This window comes from Leucopleurus acutus (genome assembly GCF_964270905.1).
Source record: "Leucopleurus acutus genome assembly, chromosome: 11".
NCBI lineage: Eukaryota > Metazoa > Chordata > Mammalia > Artiodactyla > Delphinidae > Leucopleurus > Leucopleurus acutus.
The window spans coordinates 77,672,901-77,693,043 of record NC_139152.1 but is presented as its reverse complement, the minus strand read 5'-3'; the positions used below and the strand labels follow the sequence as shown (position 1 = coordinate 77,693,043).

Here is a 20,143-nt window from a genome sequence, read left to right as displayed (position 1 = left end):
GGATGGGAGAAGCCAAAAATATTCACCCCAGAAATAAGCGCCCCACATCTCCCCGAAGTGTGTGATGATTTATACCGAGTAAACAGCAAAGAAGGCAGATTTCATTAATCTTAATAAATAGGCATTGCCTTGGGGGAGAAAAGGGTTGGTTAAAAAAACAAAGGTTGTGCATCTACTTGTAAGATTACATTAAACATTAAACGAAGCACAGTCTATTTAAGGCGCTGCTTTCTGGATCTAAACTTAAGTAGCACTGTTAAAACCTGTGGCATAGCAGTGTATCTTATTCAAACTTTAATTAGATTTCAGAACTAGCTACAAACACACAATTACGTAGTTTTGCTGGAATCTGGATGGCTGGTGAAATTGAAGAAGGATAAGAACGTCCTGCACCAGGGGCCTCGGAGGGCTGAATGAAGCCTGGGTTCAACAGAACACACTTCCTTTCCTACTAATATTTCATAATAATAGTGGGCATCATTTACGGAGTGCTTACTCAGTGCCAAGCAATTGTATACATTTTCTCATCAGTGCTTCAGAACAGCCCTAAAATATTCTTCCTCCAGTTGTACAGGTTATAAACCCAAGGCTCAGGCAGGTCAAGAAACCTGCTTGGGGCCTCTGGTAAGCGGGTGGAGTCTAGATTCAAACCGGGCAGCGGGCTCCAGGGCCTATCCTCTTAACCAATGGAATCTGTGCCAAGTTCACATTTGAAAAGATTTTAAGATTCAATTAGATTATAACCATGTTCACTTAACTGTAACGAAGTGAACTCAAGGGGCGGGCGGCTTTTTGGAGACTCGCTTTCATACGGGATAACTGGTTGGAATTGAACGTAATTAGCTTACAGAGAGCGTAGCGGTAGGTAAATGGCTATTTCCAAGATGCTTCAGAGGCCCTGAAAACAGCGTGTTTCCATCAGCATTTGAAATATGCCCTCCACTCAGCACACGTTCATTAACCACGTGAAGGTGGATGCAAAAGTCAAGGGGTATAAAGTTTCAGTTACGTAAGGTAAGTTCTAGAAATCTATCATACGACATTGTGCCAATAGATGACGCTGTTTTGTACACTGAAGAATCTGTTAAGAGGGTAGGTCTCACGTTAATTGTCCTCACTACAATAAAATTTTTAAAAAGTCTTACTCGAGGAAATTCTAAATGAATTGTACTTGCCTAGGCCAGTTACAGCAAAAACAAATTTTATTTTCCCCTCCATGTGCTCCTAGTAAGGACCAAGACTAAAAGTGGTTAAATGCTGACACCACGGAGTGCTCAGGATTTATCCTGGCAAAGACATCAGCATCTGCTAAAAACAGCTGCCTATACAGTCTTAGCTCTGACGCCACCAAGGGATGCGACACTTACCCGCAGAAAACCAGAAAGGCAGACGGACATCCAGTTTGTGAGGAGCTTTTCCACCACGGACTCTGTGCGTCTCAGCATGAGTTTAGGCTGCATGTTACTGCACTGCTCCATCAAGTCCCTGGTCAGCACCTCGAGGATGCTGGTTAGGTAGACCAGCTTAGTTTGCAGTGCAATGGTTAAGAAGGAAGCAAACAGACACCTATTTAAAAATAGAGCCTTGGTTACAACAGCCAAGACACGGAAGCAACCTAAGTGTCCATCAACAGACGGATGGATCAGAAGATGTGGTACATATATACAATGGAATACTATTCAGCCCTGAAAAGAAGGAAATCCTGCCGTTGGCAGCAACATGGATGTACCTTGAGGGCATCATGCGAAATGAAATAGAGAAAGACAAATACTGTATGATCTCACTTATATGTGGGATCTGAAAAAAAAAACAAACCTCAAACTCAGAAAAAGAGATGTTTGTGGTTATCATGCTGTACACCTTAAACCTATACAGTGCTGTATGTCAATTATATCTCAATAAAACTGAAAGAGAAAAAAAAGAAGATATACAGATGATGGAAAAAAAGCATATTGAAAAAAAACCAGAGTCTTGATTAAGCAGGTTAATCATCAGCTGTGGCCTGCCTGGTGCTGATAGCAGTTTCCAAGGAAACTTGAGGGGTCAGGCAATGGGATGCTAACGGGGTGCTGCCCTGTGGGTGCTTTTTTTTAACATCTAAGTTTCAACTACCTTTGTCCTCGATCCATAAAAACCACACAGCAATGTTAACTTCCGGTCATTTTATATGGTTTTCAGCATTTTCTAGTTGACTTTGAACTAGAGCGGTAACAAGAAGTGAATGTCTTCCCTGAATTTTCAGGGTGTTTTTAAAAATAGAAAACAGCACACTTCTGCTTTTTGACTCAGGACTCATGTGTTTTCTTGGTATTGGGTTTTTTTAGGGTGCTTTTTGAGGGGGGGTGTCACATGTGTGTGTGTCTTCAAAATAGAATTTGTGTTAGAGCGTTGTGATCTGAAATGGAAAGAAACATCAGGACTGCGTGGTGACCCAAATCAACCAGCCTCTGGAGAGATGCATGTTCTCAGATACCAAGCTCAGGTTGTAGTTCCGAAACAAAATGAGAGGCTCAGGTTTTATTCTTTCTACTTAATGGCTTTCAAAATATAAACAAATGGGCTGATACCTGTCCTTCACTGAAAAGTTCTTCTGCTTTTCAAGAGTGTGGATGACAGTAACAAGGAAACTTTTATTACAAATGAGGGCATCCAAAGCTGTGAGACTTTCATTCTTGTTGTTGGCATCTCTGTTCTGAAAAAAATATAACATAATATAGATAATATATAAACTTAAAGTTAGAAAGTAGATCCACAATGGGTTTTCCAAGACAATGAATTATTTAATATCAAATTCGTGATCCCAAGATACCCACAATAACAATTCAACGTAATAATGGAGATGATGATAACACTATGAAAGTCAGGCAGTCATGAGCGAAAAATGAAAACTTATAGACTTACATGCATATCTTCAGTGAAGATGTGTGTGAAGCCACCTGACTGAGAGGAAGGAGACACTTTTATTATTCATAACAACCAAAGGAAATGAAGAGTGTATTTTTGTCACAATACCCGAGTCCATTTCAATAGAGACACTATTTGCTAATCTGAAGAGCCCCTGGGCTTATGTTCACAGCATATCTTCTACATAATAAATAATTGTTCAGCTCTCAAGAAACACCAGTGACTTCTGAAAGCCTCTAAGAATATTTATCATTGCATCAGTTCTGGTTTTGGTAGGTGAAGGCATCTCACACGTTAAAAGAACTGACTCAAAAGTTAAAGAAGTGGTGGTGGAAGATTATGCAAATGTACAGACCACTCCTCAAGCAATTTACCTTCTAAGGATAAATACTGAGTTGTGTTGGTAAGTTTATACAAGTCTTAGCTTAGAAGCATTTACTGTCTGGATACACACTGTCATTCAAGAAGGGGTGGAGGGGGTGGGTGAAAGCTAGAAGCTGGAGTCAAACAACTTGGGTTCCAATCCTGGTTTTATCACCTACTGGTCACGTGACTTTGGACAAGTCATTTAACCTCTCTGTGCCTGACTTTCCTCATCTGCAAAATGGGAACAATAATGATTCTCACCTCACGGGTTAGGTGTGAAAATAAAATGAATGAATACACGGTAAGTTCTTCATGTCAGCTGTCATTATCGGTTTTTGCTTTCTTTTTTTAATCACTAATTTACAGCAAACTAGACCACAATGCTGTTGCCCTGCTGGTTTCTAAAAATACTTTAAAGTGTTATGCTCTGTAGCTCTTGAATATAAACTTTGGGGTTTCCTTTAATGTACAATATCATAAATCATATTGGAATTAAATGACTAAATTTTAAAAAGCATGCTAACACTTTAAATGAGTCAACAGGATGAAAATATAAATTCAAACATTCATTTATTTAAAATTTTTTTGGTAATACTTGAAACTTTGGGCTGTTTTTATATCGTATTTAAGTAAATTTCTTCTGCAGAGAATTTTTGCCTTATAGTTTCAAATTTGTTAGCCCAAGTAGAAGACCTCAAACTATTACCTCATACCCTCCCCTGGTAATAAGCAGAAAAATCAGACCCTGGGTTTGCAGTTTCTAGTTCCTCATATTTTTCTGCTGAACCAACCTTATGCCAATAGGCAATTTAAACAGATTGAGGACTTCCCTGGTGGCGCAGTGGTTAAGAATCCGCCTGCCAATGCAGGGGACACGGGTTCGAGCCTGGTCCGGGAAGATCCCACATGCCGCAGAGCAACTAAGCCTGTGCGCCACGACTACTAAGCCTGCGCTCTAGAGCCCATGAGCCACAACTACTGAAGCCCGTGCGCCTAGAGCCCGTGCTCCACAACAAGAGAAGCCACCGCAATGAGAAGCACGTGCCCTGCAATGAAGACGCAACGCAGCCAAAAATTAATTAATTAAAGAAAAAACTTAAAAAAAAACCAGACTGATTCTTGACCTTAAATAGGGAAATACCGCTCTGGCTCCCTGGGTTTCAATGTTCCTTCCTCCTTTCATTCAAATTCTTCTCCTCTAGGTGGTTAGGTGCTCTGCTTACCCTTATTTCTTCTATTTTCAGCACAACAAAGCTGCCAATATAATGAAAAGCAAGGCTTTAAAAGCCAAAAACCAACTAGCAGGGCAAAGAACTACCGGTAATGCCTTGGTCTCTGAGAAGCTACCATCTCCTCTGGGCTTTGCCTATCGTTAACCGAGTAGGTGCTGATCACCCAAGGTCTCCCTCCGAGTAGGTGTTGATCACCCAAGGTCTCCCTCCGCCACCCAACCTCCAGGCCTAGAGGATGTGGCTCCTGATCTATCAGTAAAGGGCCGCTCAACAGCAGGACCTACCTTCAGCCTAGAATGCATTTCAACTGGTGTTGTTCTAATGCAGTATCTTCCCCTGTTCTCTAGATCTTTTCTTAATTGTGACAAATTCAGTTTTAACTTAGGTCTTCTCAATAGGGTTCTGAAAAATGTATGCTTGTTTTTCCTGTGTCTTCTTCTGACATCAGGTTCTACAGCGTTCCCAGTTGTCTTTCAAGATTCTACATAACCCTGAGTTAAATCAGTTTGCCTTCTTGCACCTCTCTCTTCTGAGATAACACAGCATTGCTCCTAGGAATTCTTTTTTTTTTTTTAAACACTCGCAACAGCATTCCTTTGCATTCATCACTCTATCTTGCTCTTGATGACCGAATTTAGAAGATAGGAAAACTTTTTCTTTCAGGCCACAGATTACTCTCTTCAGCACTCAAGGGCAATCATTAACTATAAAAGCCCACAGAGTACTCCTGTAGATGGTAGAAATCTCTCCTTTTATTGCTATTAAATTCTTAATGGGGATCTCAGAGAGCTGGGAAATAGGACTCTTGGTGCAACCTTTGCGGAGGCCCTGCACAGTCATCATGATTCAGGGAATTAAACTCCCCTCCCTAGGCAGTATTCTGCCATAGAAATGAAGGAGGTGGCAAACGGCAAGTCGTGGTGCCTGCTATTATTGGAGGATAACTTAAAAAAAAATACAAGTACTAAAAGCTAAAGTCTTATTTCTAGCCTTCTTGATTTACAACACTAAGGCTTGGACAAAAAAAAGAAAATATGGTGGGTGTTTTATGGAGGTATCCCACCCTCCAGACACAGCATCACATATCATGGTGTCTGCTTCTAGAATTATAGCGAAACTGGAAATTGCTTACTGCATGTGTCTGGGTTTCTGAACTCTAGGCTTCTGGCCAAATGTAGCTGAGAAGCTGATGGTAAGGTGATACAAGCTCTCTTTTGGCCTGGAGAGATTTTCTGGCTTTGCTTAGAAGTCTAGATTTAAATGTCATATGTAATTGGTGTTGATGTGTTCCAGAGGTTGGGCCTTGCTGTGGTCACCCGTTTTGGACAAAAAAAAAAAAAGGGCAATATGGAGGAACTGGGGTACCGGGACTTGGAGGTGATGGTAGGAGGATGAGTGTACCTCGCCAAAGACTTGGGAGGGTAAATGAGGAAGGCTATGCGAGTGGGTGAGAAAATGGAGGCGTTAGAACGGGAGACCGAAAACCCAAAGGGTTAAGCAGACGACTCCTCGGATCCTAGAACAAATTAATTAATCATTTCATGCAGCTATTTCCACTAAATGAGGATGACACAAACTGATCAGCTGAAGAATAACTGCTGGAGAGAACCATAAAAACTCTACATTGCTAAAAATGGCTGTTATTAACTCAGATTCTACACGTGTCTACTTTTCTCCCTCTTGGCCAACAGTACTTTTCATTTCCAATTGAGAAGTAATAGTGAATAATCTAGTAGCTGCAATGTAAGTCATGCAGATAAACACAACAAACTGGCCAGCCCACGATTTATTGATTTTTAAATACACTAGCTCACTTCCCAGCTACAAATTCAGTTCTAAACCGGTAGTAAAATAAAGCAAAAACATCATCACTTTGAACTTGTGTCCCTCCTAGGTTTTTGTTAGTGGACAACGAGTAATTGCCAGCGACCCATCACTGCTTTATACCCTAATCAATCCAATTAATAGTTATCCTCCTCCCTGCTCTGCTGAGATTTAAGCCATTATTCTGTACCAAGCGCATTATCTACCGCTGCCTTGGAAGGAAACACGGTTTTTGACAGTAGCAACAAGCACCTTCATTATTATTCAAGACTCAACCTTAGGAATATGATCGATGCTCTTTTACCTCAGGGAAGAAAGTTCTCAGAGCAAAATGTTTGTAGTCAAGGAAGGGAACAGTTCCAAAACTATCAACCACATCCAATTTATCCATCTGCAGCTCAGCAAAGCCTGCAAAACAGAATCCCAAGAGCAATATTTTAACTCAGAAAACAATGGATAAGATCTTCTGCTGTTTTGTCTAACACGGAGTATGACCTTGGTTTTCATTAAAGAAGAAACAGTAGATAATTACTTGGTTGGCTGCAGAGAAGAGCTGAAATAAAACACAAAGCCAGGCCTAGACCCTGCTGTTCAGTTGTCTTCTATACAAACAGCTCTCATTACTGTGGCTGGTTCCGTTTAAGGGTTAAAAAAAAAAAGGGGGGGGGGGCTTGTTTTTCTACAAATAAAATTTTGGAGCCTACCGTCACGTATCTCTTTCCGGAGCTCGCTCTCCAGGAGCTCCAGCTGTTGGCTCTGTTTGCGACTCAGTTCCTTCGATTTGTGCCTGGTCACTCCCACAGCCGCTGTGGAGACAGAGATCCAGCATGAGACTGACAAAAAGGAAAACAGAACCAACCTGTACAGTCCTTTACAGAGGAGGCGGCGGAGGGAGAGCGAGAAAGCCTAGCCTGGAAGAGGTGGAATTTCTAAGAAGAAAGATTCCCAGTGAGGGGTCACTCTGCAGATGAAGATGCTCAAATGCAACAGAAAAACCCCCCAAAACCCCTACTCATCTTCAAAGTGAAAAACTAAATCCAATAACCTTCACTTGGAACCAAAGATCCCAGCTGGCTGAAAAGGAATGAAACAAGCCAAGTTTCCCTACAGCCACAGGCCACTTAATATTGTTCTGTTCTTTTTTAATGTTTCTAAACATCCCTAGAGAAATAAAGTTGAGCCTTAAATGCAGAAAAAAAACCCCACACATCCACAGTGAGTTACATGAGCCAAACTTGCATAGATCAAATGGGGTGACAGGATGAGTGGTCCCCAGTGAACCCTTGTATCTGGATATTGCTTCTTGCTCCACTTCATTTTGCTTCTAACCATGCTGCAGATGCAGTAAACCGAACAAGTGCGGCACTCGGGTTCATGTCCCCGCTCTGCCATTAACTAGCTGTGCGACCTCAGGGAAGTTCCTTGGCATCTCTGTGCCTGGCTGCCTTATCTATTCAAGTGCCTGCCTCCTCGTGACACTGACAGGATTCTAGGAGGCAACTCACAGAAAACATTTAGATCTTATTTTTAAAAAAGAATATGTAGCAATTGTCAACTCTCATTATTATTCTCGGAAGTTTTTCCTCTTCTAATAGAAATTTCATGATAAAAGGATCCTGCTAGATGTGAATGATGCTGGAGGAAACAAAATTCAATACAGCTGTGTGCTGGACCGCTTCAACAGTCAACAGTCTTAATCATAACGTGCATCATGTATCTTCAAGAGAGGGTGGAGCAGGCAGGGATTCTCACATTTGCTTGACTGTGGAGCCCTCTTTCCAGGAGCATCACTTGGGACCGCTGGCACTCAGACCACCCTTTAGGCAGCACCAGCTCACTGCCTGAAAATGGAGCTAGCAGGCCACGTCCACAAAGCAGTGAGTTTTTCCTGGCTGAAATCTCCAGGGGAAGCTACAGGGGGTGTTTTGTAGGTGGCAGCCTTAGGCCAGGTGTGTATAGTGTTTTCACTAATGATGTGATCGATGGTCTGAAGAGTACACTTACTCAAGCCGCTAAGGACACATGCCTCCATGGAATCATGGTAAGAAGGGGAGGAGAATTTTAAACAGCTTTGCAGATACCAATGAAACCAAAAGTGATGTGTCAGATGGAGCCCACTTCACCTGAAAGAGCATAAACCATCTCTACCAACAAAGTGAAGGGAGAGGAATGAAGATTCGCAGAGAGCCCAGGAAGAGATCAGAGGTTTCTGGGAAGTCAAAAGTAGATGTGACTCCAAGATGAGACTGCTCTACCTAGAGCCGCCTGACAGCAGCGGATTCTCAAAATCGAGCTCAGCGTTTAGAATTTACAAGTAATCTTATTTGAAGCCAGCACCGGCCAGGACTTTATTAAAATATCAGGCCCAATTCTGGATTCTAGATGCATTAAGAGTGGTGGATAACTTGGAGAGAGCTTTAAAAATACCTGAAATGATCATCAACAGTACAAAACAGGGTCTCTGCAAAATGAATTCATTCCATTAGGCTAGTTAACAATACACACAAATCCTTCCTTCACTGGACTGGGAACTAGCCAAGAGAAAGGACCCGGACTGAACTCATCTTCCCTAAGTCCAAAGCCTTGCACAGCTATCAGCAACATAACAGGTGCTCAATAAACGTCAGGTAAGTGCGTGCAGGGATAGATGAATGAGTGAGTGAGTGAGTGAGTGAGTATACGGAAGGAGACCTTAGCAACTATTAACCGAAAACCATTAGAGAGGCGACGCCTGCATTAAAATCAAGGAATATGATGGGCTCCACAGCTTTGGAGGAGAGTTCTCTTTTTTAAGGAGGACAAGAGGAAACAGACTTAAAATGAAAAGCAGCTCAGAAACAGAGGTCAAAAACTGAATGGCTACAGGAAGCAGGTCCTCAGATGAGGTAAGTGGCCTGGGTGGAGACAGTAGGGAGTGGTGGAGACTATGGCAAAAGCTCAGTGAACACCTGCCCTCTCTCTAGGGGTAGCTGCTCCTCAGCTCCAGCAAACTGATATTAGGGAAAAATTAGGATCCAGTGATCCAGATCTTTCAAATTTTCAAGAATCGCCTCATCTTAAAATGTTGTCAATTACTTCAAATTTTTAAAAATGCTACGTGGGCCAAACAAAACACATCGGTTGGCCAGATTTCACCCAGTGAGCGAGCACCACGGGATCACTGTGCTTGGATGAGCCTTGGAACAGTTTAATAGATGGCACAGATCACACTTCCAAAACACAGTTCTGCCGGGAAAGACAGGGCTGGGGCAGGGGTGAGGGGCGGGGTTTGCTGGGATGGGAAGGCAGGATGAGATGACCAAGTCTTGGAGCCCCACATCCCAGAGGAATGCTGAGGAAATAATGTAAACGGGACATTTGTCATCACAATTCACAGGTTCAGGGAAGCAAAGTGGATTATATTTCTCAAACACCGAGATACCAACCATCTTTGTAATCCAGCCTTTTATTAATGAAGCATCCTAAAAAATGTTTAGAAAGCCCTCAACGTGTACCTATTAGTCCTTTCCCAGAGTTTTGATCTGGGTTTTCATCCATTGATACTTAACTGAAGCGAACAGCCCCTGAAGGCTGAAAGCCTTCCTGCCTGCCGAGGCCCCAGGGAATAATTTCTCTGACAAAATTAAACAGGGCACTTACCAAAAATGACAATCACTAGCAAGACGGGCAGCCCAATCAGAAAATACCAAGTGGAAATAACCGATTCCCGCTCGACGTAGAGTTCCAGGTTTCCCAGTTTGACCTAAGGGGACAAAGAGGTGGGGTCGAGGTGGGGACCACATCTAGGTACACGATTTTTCCCCCCAAATGGTTTTCTCCAAGATACAAAAAGAGGTGGCAAGCTAGGAAGGATATCCGAGTTCAAGTCCCGTCTCTGCGCAGATTAGCTATGTGAATGTCAGCCAATCAAGAACATCCCCCGTGCCTTGGTTTCTGGATCCAGCTCCAATCAGTTGCAGGGCTAGACCCACAGATTTTACACTTGGGTCCTCTTTGCCCTGGGGGTTTGAAACCGCGGGAATGGGGGCGATAAAGAGATGGTAACCTGTGGGTAAGACACCCTCTTACCCCTGGACTAAGGAAGTAATCCAACTTTTTAACCTCTTCTACATCTTGTGTTTTCTTGATGGGCCTATTTTGAAGGAAGCATTCTGTGGGAAAAACCAGTTTGGCAATGCTGCCGGGATGATCCCTGAGGGGCTTTTCCAATTTTAGGTTTTGATTATAAAAGTTTGTAAAACTTGTAAAGGGAAAAACTCTATATTCAAGCCTTATTTTTGCATTGACATACGTATAAGTATTGAGGAACATTACCATCCTGGGAGCCACGGCTGCCCCTGTGGAAGTAGCTGTGCAAAGTGGCTAGAGTGCAGACTCCAGGCCCAGACAGCCCAGGTTCTAAGTCCCAGTCCAGAGAATGAACCTGGGCCCTCGGCAGTGAGAACACGAGTCCTAACCACTGGACCGCCAGGGAGCTCCCCCTTGCTGTCTTTCCCAGCTGTAGGAGCTTGCGTGAGTCACCTATCCGTGCAGCTCTCACTTTCCCCATCTCTAAAATGGGATGCTGTTACGCCTCTTCGGAGGGTTGTCGTGAAGATGAAACGTGCCGGCATTTGTTTGCAAGCAAGGTCCTGGCACTCCCGCTCAGAGCTCTCCAGCGGACTCCTGGAGCTCAGAGCCAAGTCCCCACAATGACCCCCAATGGGCTCTCCACGCTCCCCCTGTTAATGCTCTCACCTCCTTGGAATACTCCCCGCCTTGTTCCTTCCACTCCGCCACACTGGTCTCCTCGTTGCCCTTTAACAGCACCAGGGAGGCTCCTGACCCAGGAACTTTGCAACCTGTGGTTCCCTTTGCCTAGAACACTCTACCCCAGATGGCCCACAGCTCGTGCCCCTCGTATCCCTGAGGTCCTGATTCAAACGTCGTCTTGGCAAAAGCCCTTTTCTGGCCACCATCGTAAACCTTGCAGCACTGCCCCTCACCTCCTGCTTCATTTTTCTTCGTAACAGTTACCACCATCTAACACATCTTCAAGTTATTTTCTATACTACCTGCCTTTTTAGGTAAGATCCATAAAGGCAGATATTTTGGGGGGTGGGGGGGTAGACGGGTCTGTTTTCTTCTCTGCTATGTCCCTATGTCCCAGTGCAGGCACTCGGGAACTAGTCCTGGATAATGAAGGGTGCTACCATTTGCTCTTCTCAACTAACCAGACACGTGGGATCCCTTGTGAGTTTAGTTGCTGTTATTCATTTTATAATTATTATGACCCTCTTTACCGTACAACAGACGGACCAAGGGAGGTTCAGCTAAAGCCAACTTATCTAAGGCCACACAGCTATTAACTGGTGCAGCTGAGACACAAACACATTTTTCGTTTTGCCTTCCAGTTGATGTCCTTTTTTCTTATCCTTTACCCAATTACTTATGACTCTAGATCATAAAGCGTTTTGGAGGGGGGGATATAGACCGTGCAGAGTCTCATATGGCATGAATACTATAAACGGAGGTTTCTAATATGTTTCCCTTCACCACGGTCTCCTGTCTTTATTGTGGGACATAAATATACCAGAGATGGGACGGACCCTCAAACATGTCTGGGAAAAGATTAAATGCAGTGAGTCTGACTTCATGGTGGAGGAAGCAGCCCATGACCCCTACCTAGATTATCTGGTCCCCATTCGACTCCACTGCCACTTTCAGTGTGCCAGGGAAGCCCCCATTCTGGGTGTGTGCCAAGACATGCCACCTCTGCGTTTGGGCAAAGAATGACAGCTCACTCGTCAATGGGTCTAGCGATTCTGCTGCAGATGCTGCGGTCTAAACGTATGGCTAGAACAAAAGCTATCAAGACTCATTAGTATCGTAAACAATGGTGTGCTCAGTGCTTTGACATTCCAATGGCACAGGGATGGGTTCTGCAAGCTATTCTGGAGGAATAGCGTTTGGGCCTACAATACCAGCTTTGTTTATCTTCACTGAAAGTGAAGATCTAACGATCCATAAAAGATTCTATTCTGGCTTCTGGTTTAGCCAAGGAATCCCCCCTCCCCCCGCCCCACACCAAATAAGGTAAAACTGACGGGTAGGACTGTCAGGCAACCTACGCGAACTTTCTTGGAAGAGGTGGCGATGCTGTTTGCCGCAGTGATGCCTTTAATTTTGCAGAAGATGGTGGTGAGATCTTGATTTCTAGTAATATTTTCAAAACTGCAATTTAATTGCTCATTTTCTCCATGAAAGAGAGTAATTTCAATGTCTTTCTTGGAAATGTTGAAGTTATCATTTTCTTTCTGTGAAGAACAAGGTGAAGATGAAGAAGTCAAGGCGTGTGTGGAAACTCACAAACATAAGACACCTTCCCTGTGGAGGGGAGCACATCCTCCCACCCGAAATGAGAGAGACGTACTTGAATTTTGACTTCCAATTCTGTGTCCACCTCAGGCTCAGCCCGGTACCCTGTAAATCTGGGGTCGTCAAGGTACTGCAAACTTCCACAATCCAAGTAGGTCTCCTGGACCCTGAGCTTCACAGTGACGTTCGTACGCCCTTTTGAACTCTTTAAACTGGGGGCTAAAAATCTGCAGTGAGTCGCCATACAATATTCAGAGACCTGAGGGAGAAGGAAAGAGCATTTTGACAGCTTCATTAATGAATTTCAGCTCTGGGATTGAAGAGCTAAGTGACCTGGGCAACTGAACCTCTCTGTGCCTCTGTTTTCTCCTCTGTAAAATGGGGATAACAGCATACCCACCTCATGGGGTTGAATTAACTCTAAATTAAATGAGATGAGGTCTCACTAAATTAAATGAAACTATCCATGCAAAAATGCTTACAAATCCATGCAAAAAAGCACTCAACAAATGCTAATATGATTATTAATATTATTAGTAATAAGGAAAGAAGAAGGTGATACAATAGGAAAAAAGGGTACTCGGAAGAGAAGTCAGCTAGAGAAAGGGGAAGACTGCACCAACGGGCCTGTGTGTCCTTCAAGACGTCAAGGCTGAGTCCTGGGAAACTACAGGAAGGGAGGAGCCAGTTCTTTAGCAAGGCTGGCTGCTGGCTCAATCACTCTGTGTTGGCGAGCCCCTGTGCTTTAGCAGAAATCGCTAACCACAAGAGGAAAAGGCTTTGCAGGCCTAACAAAAAGTAGAGGAAAACAAAAGTAAAAGGGACAACACAGCTCCCGTGAAAGAAAGAGCATGAAGATGGGAAACCACGCAGAAAGGGTGGCCCACTTTACAGGCTTATTTAAAACAACCAAGCGAACGTAAATACTGTCATTTTCAGGTGTGCAGAGAGTTGGGCAGAGAAAGCTGCTGGGAGAGGGGAGGTTGACAAACGTTCTCAAGAAGAGCAGCTAAGGCTCCTAAAAGGAAATTTGCCAGATGGGGATTTTTCCTCTTTGTTATTTGCTGTCTAACTAATGTTGGAATTTTAAAAAGAGGGTAGGAAGAAGCAACAGGTGGGAAAATCCGATGCAAGGCACTGAGATGTGGACAAGCAAAACCTCCCTTCACCTTTAACGCCTTTCCAAACGACGGCCCTGAATCTCTCTTTCACATCTCTGGCGACATGAAGAAAACCACAAAACCCACTGCCCCAGCCCTCTCGAGAGCCGGAACCCCAGCAGGCTGGCTTTTTGCTGAAGACGCCTTCTAGAAAGATTCCTGGTGACAGGGTCACCCTAACCTCATTATTCTCTACTCTCTAAATTTCCGTACCAGTGTCATCCGAAATGCTCTTTTTCTCTAGTTTCTGAGCAACTTCTCGGCCACCTTCACTGGCCATCTTGTCTTCTTTCACTCCTTAAAATTAAGCTGTTCTGCAAGATTCCATCTCAGACGCTCTTTTCTTCTTCCTTTGTGCCCCCACTCCCAGGATGTCGTTCACATTCTCCTTCTAACGACCATGCTACAAAGATGACCCGTCATCTCCCCACCATCCCTAGATACCTGCAAGAGCAGCCTTCTGGGTCTCCCAGGCTTTTTTTCAGTTACTGCCTCTCCATATGATCCTGTGCACCATCGCCAAAATCATCATCATCGAGGGTACCTATCCTCACGTCACTCCCTGTTCAAAGATCTTCAATCCCTCCCCACTGCCTACAGAGTCAAGGGCAGACTTTTCAGTCTGATCCTCTCTTCCGGCCCAGCGTGGCTTTGCAGCCGTCCCTCTGGCTCATTCCCGACCCATCCTCTCGGCTCCAGCAGAGCAGGACTCACCAATATTCCCATCAGGGGCCTGTGAGTGGGTGTCTCCTCCGCCCCCCTGCTTCTACCTGCTCATACCGCTCCACTCCACAGACATGCTGAAATCTGCTCTAGTTTAATTTCTCTTTCATGTGAAAACACACAGTGGGGTGTCTGAGCTGGAAGGGAATCGGAGGACCTAGAACTTCAACACGGCCTGTGCGCTCAGCTTTCCATCCCAGTGGAGATTACCCGTCTCCCTCGGTGAAGGCAGCGTGACTCTCTTTTTTACCTTAGGTGCTCAGTGAATTCTACTTGATATAGGGACAGCACTGGGGAGGGAGAGCAAGTTCACTGACAAATGCAGGCAATGCCTCTGGTAAGAGGGTCAATCTCTACGAACCACTCAACAGGATGTGTTGACATCATGGAGATGGGGCCTGGAATCAGATACAACATGAGGCTTGGAACTGGCTCTGAAGGGTGTCAGGACTCGGACATGTGTATGACAAGGATCTAGGAGGACTTAGGAAGGCCTCCTGGACCTAGACCTGAAGCCACACTGGTTCCAAGCGGAGGCCGGGTCTGTGGCCACTAACATGCCTGCCAGCTTTGGCAGGTAGTGGTCCGGCTGGGCCTCAGAGAGGCTGTTATCTTCACATCTCTCAGGAAGGAGGGACAGAAAGGGGAAGAGAGAATGGGGAGAGCCTTCGAGAAGAGCCTGGAAGTGCACTCAGAGGCCCCGACTTGTCTCTGAAGTTCATCATTTCCCATAACGAGGCCCGTGTGTGAATCGTGTTGGGCTAAGAACTAAGTGGGGCTGAGGGCCAGACCCCTGTGCGGGGACAGGAAAGGCAAGAGGAGGTGAGGTCAGAAGGAAGGCACCAAACCAGGTCAAAGAGACAAGGACAAGAGAAGGAGAAGCACATGACAGCATCTCTGGGACTTCCACAGGTCACCTCACCTCTGAACCACAGTGTGCTCTGTGCGGTGGGACCACTACCACCTACTCTCCACAGGAATGCTCTTCCTTCCATCACACCTCAGCCACTCACAAGGCATTCTCACACGTATTCACAAACACTGTCTCATCAAGGTGACTTATTACACAGGGAGGAGATGGCAGGTCTTGTCGTATCACCTCTCTTCCCTCTGTGCCACACCTCGAAACTCTCAACTCCAAGTCTGAGGTCTTATTATTTCCATTATAGTACAGATGGTATTTATTATAGATCATGCAACAGGTAAAAGCTTATGACAGCACAAAGGCACAGGAACAAAAAATATACCCCCACATATCCGAGTGTGATGAAAACAAAATCATTCTTGAAAATAACTATTATTACAAAGCAGCTGAAGACTTACATTTATGTTTCCTTTTAGCTCGTGTGAAATGATTAAGTTGTCAATTACATCAAAATTTCGACCCATGATGGTTATATTTTGACCACCACTGCAAGGCAAAAAGCAATGAGAGGAGTTTCATAGATAAACACACAGGCATTTTGCATTTATGAATAAAACCATCAATTTATTCGTACTCAATATTAAACTCAGTTATGTTTGAGAGCAAATTAATAAATTCTAATTTCAAACGCACGACAGCTTAAAAAGTCTTTTCATGATACTGACAGTTTTTAAGATACATAAATATAAAAATTCAGGTTGGATCCTGTTTTAATTCTAAGAAAATGTCCAAATTCTTGTATAGAATTTTGAGTTTTGCTGTGTCATGTTTCCACATATAATTAGATCATCAGCTGTACCTTGAAAAGATTTCACTAAATAGAATTTTGTTTGATTACTGTTTAATCTATATGAAGACTTCAATCTAACAGCTTTCAAAATCGAACTCCCAACCTACCGATTATATTTTATGTAGGGAGACAGGGAATACTTTGGACAAGGTAAAATTATAAATGACATTATAAGTCTAAATTCCTATTTGGTAAACCACATAAGTAACATTTGTGTCCTATCTCTCTGAAACTAAGCCAAATAATTTCACATATTCTTAGCACATAATTGCATTTAAGCAAAGTGGTCATTAGATGTGAAATAAACAGCTGTCCACAGCTCTGGCCACCCTTTCCCGTTCACATAGGTCACTAAGACACTCATTCCAGGGGACAGGAGCCTGGATAGGTCAGCTCCATCGGCCAGCCGAGCCCATGATGACAAGACCAGGAGGTGGGCACGAGCAGGCCAATTTGTGTAGGGCAGAGGGACGACATTAAGCCCTGAACCTTCCAGCCACAAGGGGGAAGAGCCGAGCTGGCCTCGCGCCAGCCTGTCACCATTACTAGAAAACCAGGCCAAGTGTGCTCCACCACCGGTCAGACTGCAGAGCCATGTTCTGCCAAGAGACACGGGCTCAGAATGTCACAGGTGACTGGACATTAAGAATCCTCATATTGGGCTTCCCTGGTGGCGCAGTGGTTGAGAGTCCGCCTGCCGATGCAGGGGACGCGGGTTCGTGCCCCGGTCCGGGAGGATCCCACGTGCCGCGGAGCGGCTGGGCCCGTGAGCCATGGCCGCTGGGCCTGCGCGGCCGGAGCCTGTGCTCCGCAACGGGAGAGGCCACAACAAAGAATCCTCTTATTTTACAACAAAGGAGAACACTGGTGGCTCAGAGCACAGCACCCTGGGCCAGACTGCCCCGAGCCTGCAAGTTGTCTGAACGCTCCCCACCTCAGTTTCCTCACTGGCAAAAAGGGCTACTCATAGCGGACCCCTTAGGCTTGTGAGGATTTCTGAGTCAACAGATCCAACACACCAGGCATGTGGGGAGTGCCGCATCGATGTTTGCTTTTATTTATAGGAAGGATTGAGACCCACGGCAGAGAGTGCCATGCTGGAGCATTGGTTTGGACATTTCAGCTTTCCTCATGCCACTATTACAGGCAGAATTGAAGTCCCAACACCCAGTACCTCAGCATGTGACTATATTTGGAGATAGGACCCTGAAAGAGGTAATTAAGGTTAAATGAGGTCATTAGGGTGTGCCCTAATGCAATACGACAGGTGTCCTTATAAAAAAAGATTAGGACACAGGCAAGCACAGAGGGAGGACCATTGTGAAGGCATAGACAGAGGATGGCCCTCCACCAGCCTAGGAGAGGGGCCTCAGAATAAATCGACCCTGAAAGCGCCTTGATCTTGGACTTCTAGCTTCCAGAAATGTGATGCAATACATTTATGTGATTTAGCCATCCAGTCTGTGGCTCTGTTATGGCAGCCCTAGCAGCCTAATACGTCCACCTCTCACTTCATCTTAAATAGGAATATCAGAAGTGATTTTCTTCTTCTTTTTTTTTTTTTTTAAAACAAAGCTGCATCTGTAGTTTCACCTAGACAGTACTTTGAAAGTTAGCTTCATGCTGTGTTAGGTGGAGAAACTATCTTTAGGGTTATATTCTAAAATCTGAATGTGAATTTAAATTCAGCTAAGGGGGAGTTTTTTTTTTTTCTTAATGTAAGAGTCACCTGAAAAGAGTTTCTTTGGAATGTCCATCTCTCACTTAGGGTATATCTTTGAAATGTAGATACTGCTTTGCATTTAGATAGCTCCCAATATTACCTCAAATTATTCAAAACAGCTTGCTCTAAAGGTTATAAATTGAAAGATGTAAGAAAGAAGAAGCTTTGTGTCATGGGCAGGAATGAAATGTAATGAAGAGGGTTATGTATTTGTAACAGAAACCTAGGTTTAGTTACTACAATTGAACAAAAATTTTCAAATGCCTAAGGTTTAATACGATCTGAACATAAACCAGAGTCTGAGCAAACATTTTAGCTGTGAGTTTCCCAGCAGCCACAGCTAAGAGTAAAACAAGATGTACTCATAGTGTTTACTGTGACAACGGAAAGCAAGCTGCTTATCAGGTATACCTTTGTTTTCTAAGAATAAATCCTACAGAGGAAATTCTGTGAGGAGAATTTAGATATGACAATTATTTCTATATTTACTTGCGTGAAATCCATGATCTTTATGCATATGACCTTGTTAACCACAACAAGAGAAAAATATGCTCTAGAAAGTACCTGATCCAGGTGGTAGCAGGATATATGAGGGAACAGAGGGGCAGAGCGATATAAGACAAGTATCCCGCCGAAGAACAGCTCCCGCCGTCGAACTGGATACACACATCCTTCATTTCTTTTCGGCTTGATGGAAGAGAGAATTTCATATGGGTGTCATTTAGCACGTGGCTAACCTGTATCCTAGAAAGGGGTAGAAAAGAACTCTTCAATGACACGGACCTTAGCACAACTGATTACCCAAGGGGACAGGATATGAATTTCACTTGAACTACAACAGCTCCCAAACTATCGGAACAGCCGCAGGCAACTGCCGATTAATCAGGGTCAACTTACTCAGTATGGGTATTATCTGGGGGCTGGGTTCCTTTCTTTTGTGCATTTTTATGTTTTTATTTGCATTTCCCTTAGAAGTGGGGAAAGAAGGAAACGTAACCCTTGCCTTTAAGAAGCCCTAATAGGAAGCGGAACGTGGACTAGGTATTAAAGTATACTAAGGAACTGTCGTTAATTTTGTTGAGTATGCTAAGGCTATATGTTAGACATATATACTGAAGTATTGTACTTATGAGCGAAAGGATATGGTGAGATATCCTGGGATATGCTTTTACTTTTTTTTTTTTTAATTTTTAAAAATTTATTTATTTATTTTTGGCTGCATTGGGTCTTCATCGCTACGCATGGGGCTTTCTCTAGCTGCGGCGAGCGGGGGCTACTCTTCATTGTGGTGCGCGGACTTCTCATTGCGGTGGCTTCTCTTGTTGCGGAGCATGGGCTCTAGGCGTGCAGGCTTTAATAGCTGTGGCACACGGGCTCAGTAGTTGTGGCTCGTGGGCTGTAGAGCGTAGGCTCAGTAGTTGTGGCGCACGGGCTTAGTTGCTCCGCGGCATGTGGGATCTTCCCGGACCAGGGCTCAAACCGGTGTCCCCTGCATTGGCAGGTGGATTCTTAACCACTGCGCCACCAGGGAAGTCCTGGGACATGCTTTTAAAAACTCCAGCCGCCATCCTTCCTTCACTTCCAAAAATGCGGAGGAGACAGATGAAACAAAATTGGCAGAATGTTAAGTTTTGAAGCTGGAGGAAGGGTACAGAGAGGTTCGTTACACTCTTTTCTCTTGTGTATGATTGGAAATTTCCATGATGAAAAGCTTGAGAAAAGAGAAGTCCCAGTCAAGCACCGGGGCAGGGGTGTGGTAGAACCCAACCCCAGGCAGAGATGGGGATTCTGCTGTTCAAAGAGCAGAGGGCGCAAAACTCAAGTCCTAAAGTCCATGCCAAGAGCCCAGGGGTCTCAGAATCAATCAGCATCAGAACCAAGCTGCCTCCGGAGGAGCTCCAGACTGGAATTTAGCTGGGACTGTCCTAGGTGCTCCTGAAATCTGCAGCGTGTGCCCTCAACACCTTTCAGCAGTCAAAACAAAGCCTTCTACAACATTCCCTCTGTAACCTGCAGCTTCCTCTGTACATCCCGTCTACAATGAGCCTCTAAAGCGCAAGTCATGAAGATGGGGTTCTGTCTGAATAATGCTCAGTGTAATTACGCCACGTGAGAATCTATTATTATTACTTAAAGGCT

At 44.3% G+C, this 20,143-nt stretch overlaps 1 protein-coding gene across 1 annotated transcript in view; it reads right to left on the bottom strand.

The window, feature by feature from the left end:
* PLXNC1 (plexin C1) overlaps positions 1-20,143 on the bottom strand; it is a 139,695-nt gene that overhangs the window by 37,626 nt on the left and 81,926 nt on the right. Inside the window, exons 11-20 of the mRNA XM_082850161.1 lie at positions 18,569-18,748; positions 15,890-15,977; positions 12,739-12,942; positions 12,437-12,622; positions 9,966-10,068; positions 7,031-7,132; positions 6,631-6,734; positions 2,902-2,940; positions 2,568-2,692; positions 1,368-1,566 (exon numbers count right to left, since the gene is read on the bottom strand). Of these exons, the coding sequence (XP_082706287.1) occupies positions 1,368-1,566; positions 2,568-2,692; positions 2,902-2,940; positions 6,631-6,734; positions 7,031-7,132; positions 9,966-10,068; positions 12,437-12,622; positions 12,739-12,942; positions 15,890-15,977; positions 18,569-18,748 (1,330 nt within the window). The remainder of the gene's footprint in view (positions 1-1,367; positions 1,567-2,567; positions 2,693-2,901; positions 2,941-6,630; positions 6,735-7,030; positions 7,133-9,965; positions 10,069-12,436; positions 12,623-12,738; positions 12,943-15,889; positions 15,978-18,568; positions 18,749-20,143) is intronic.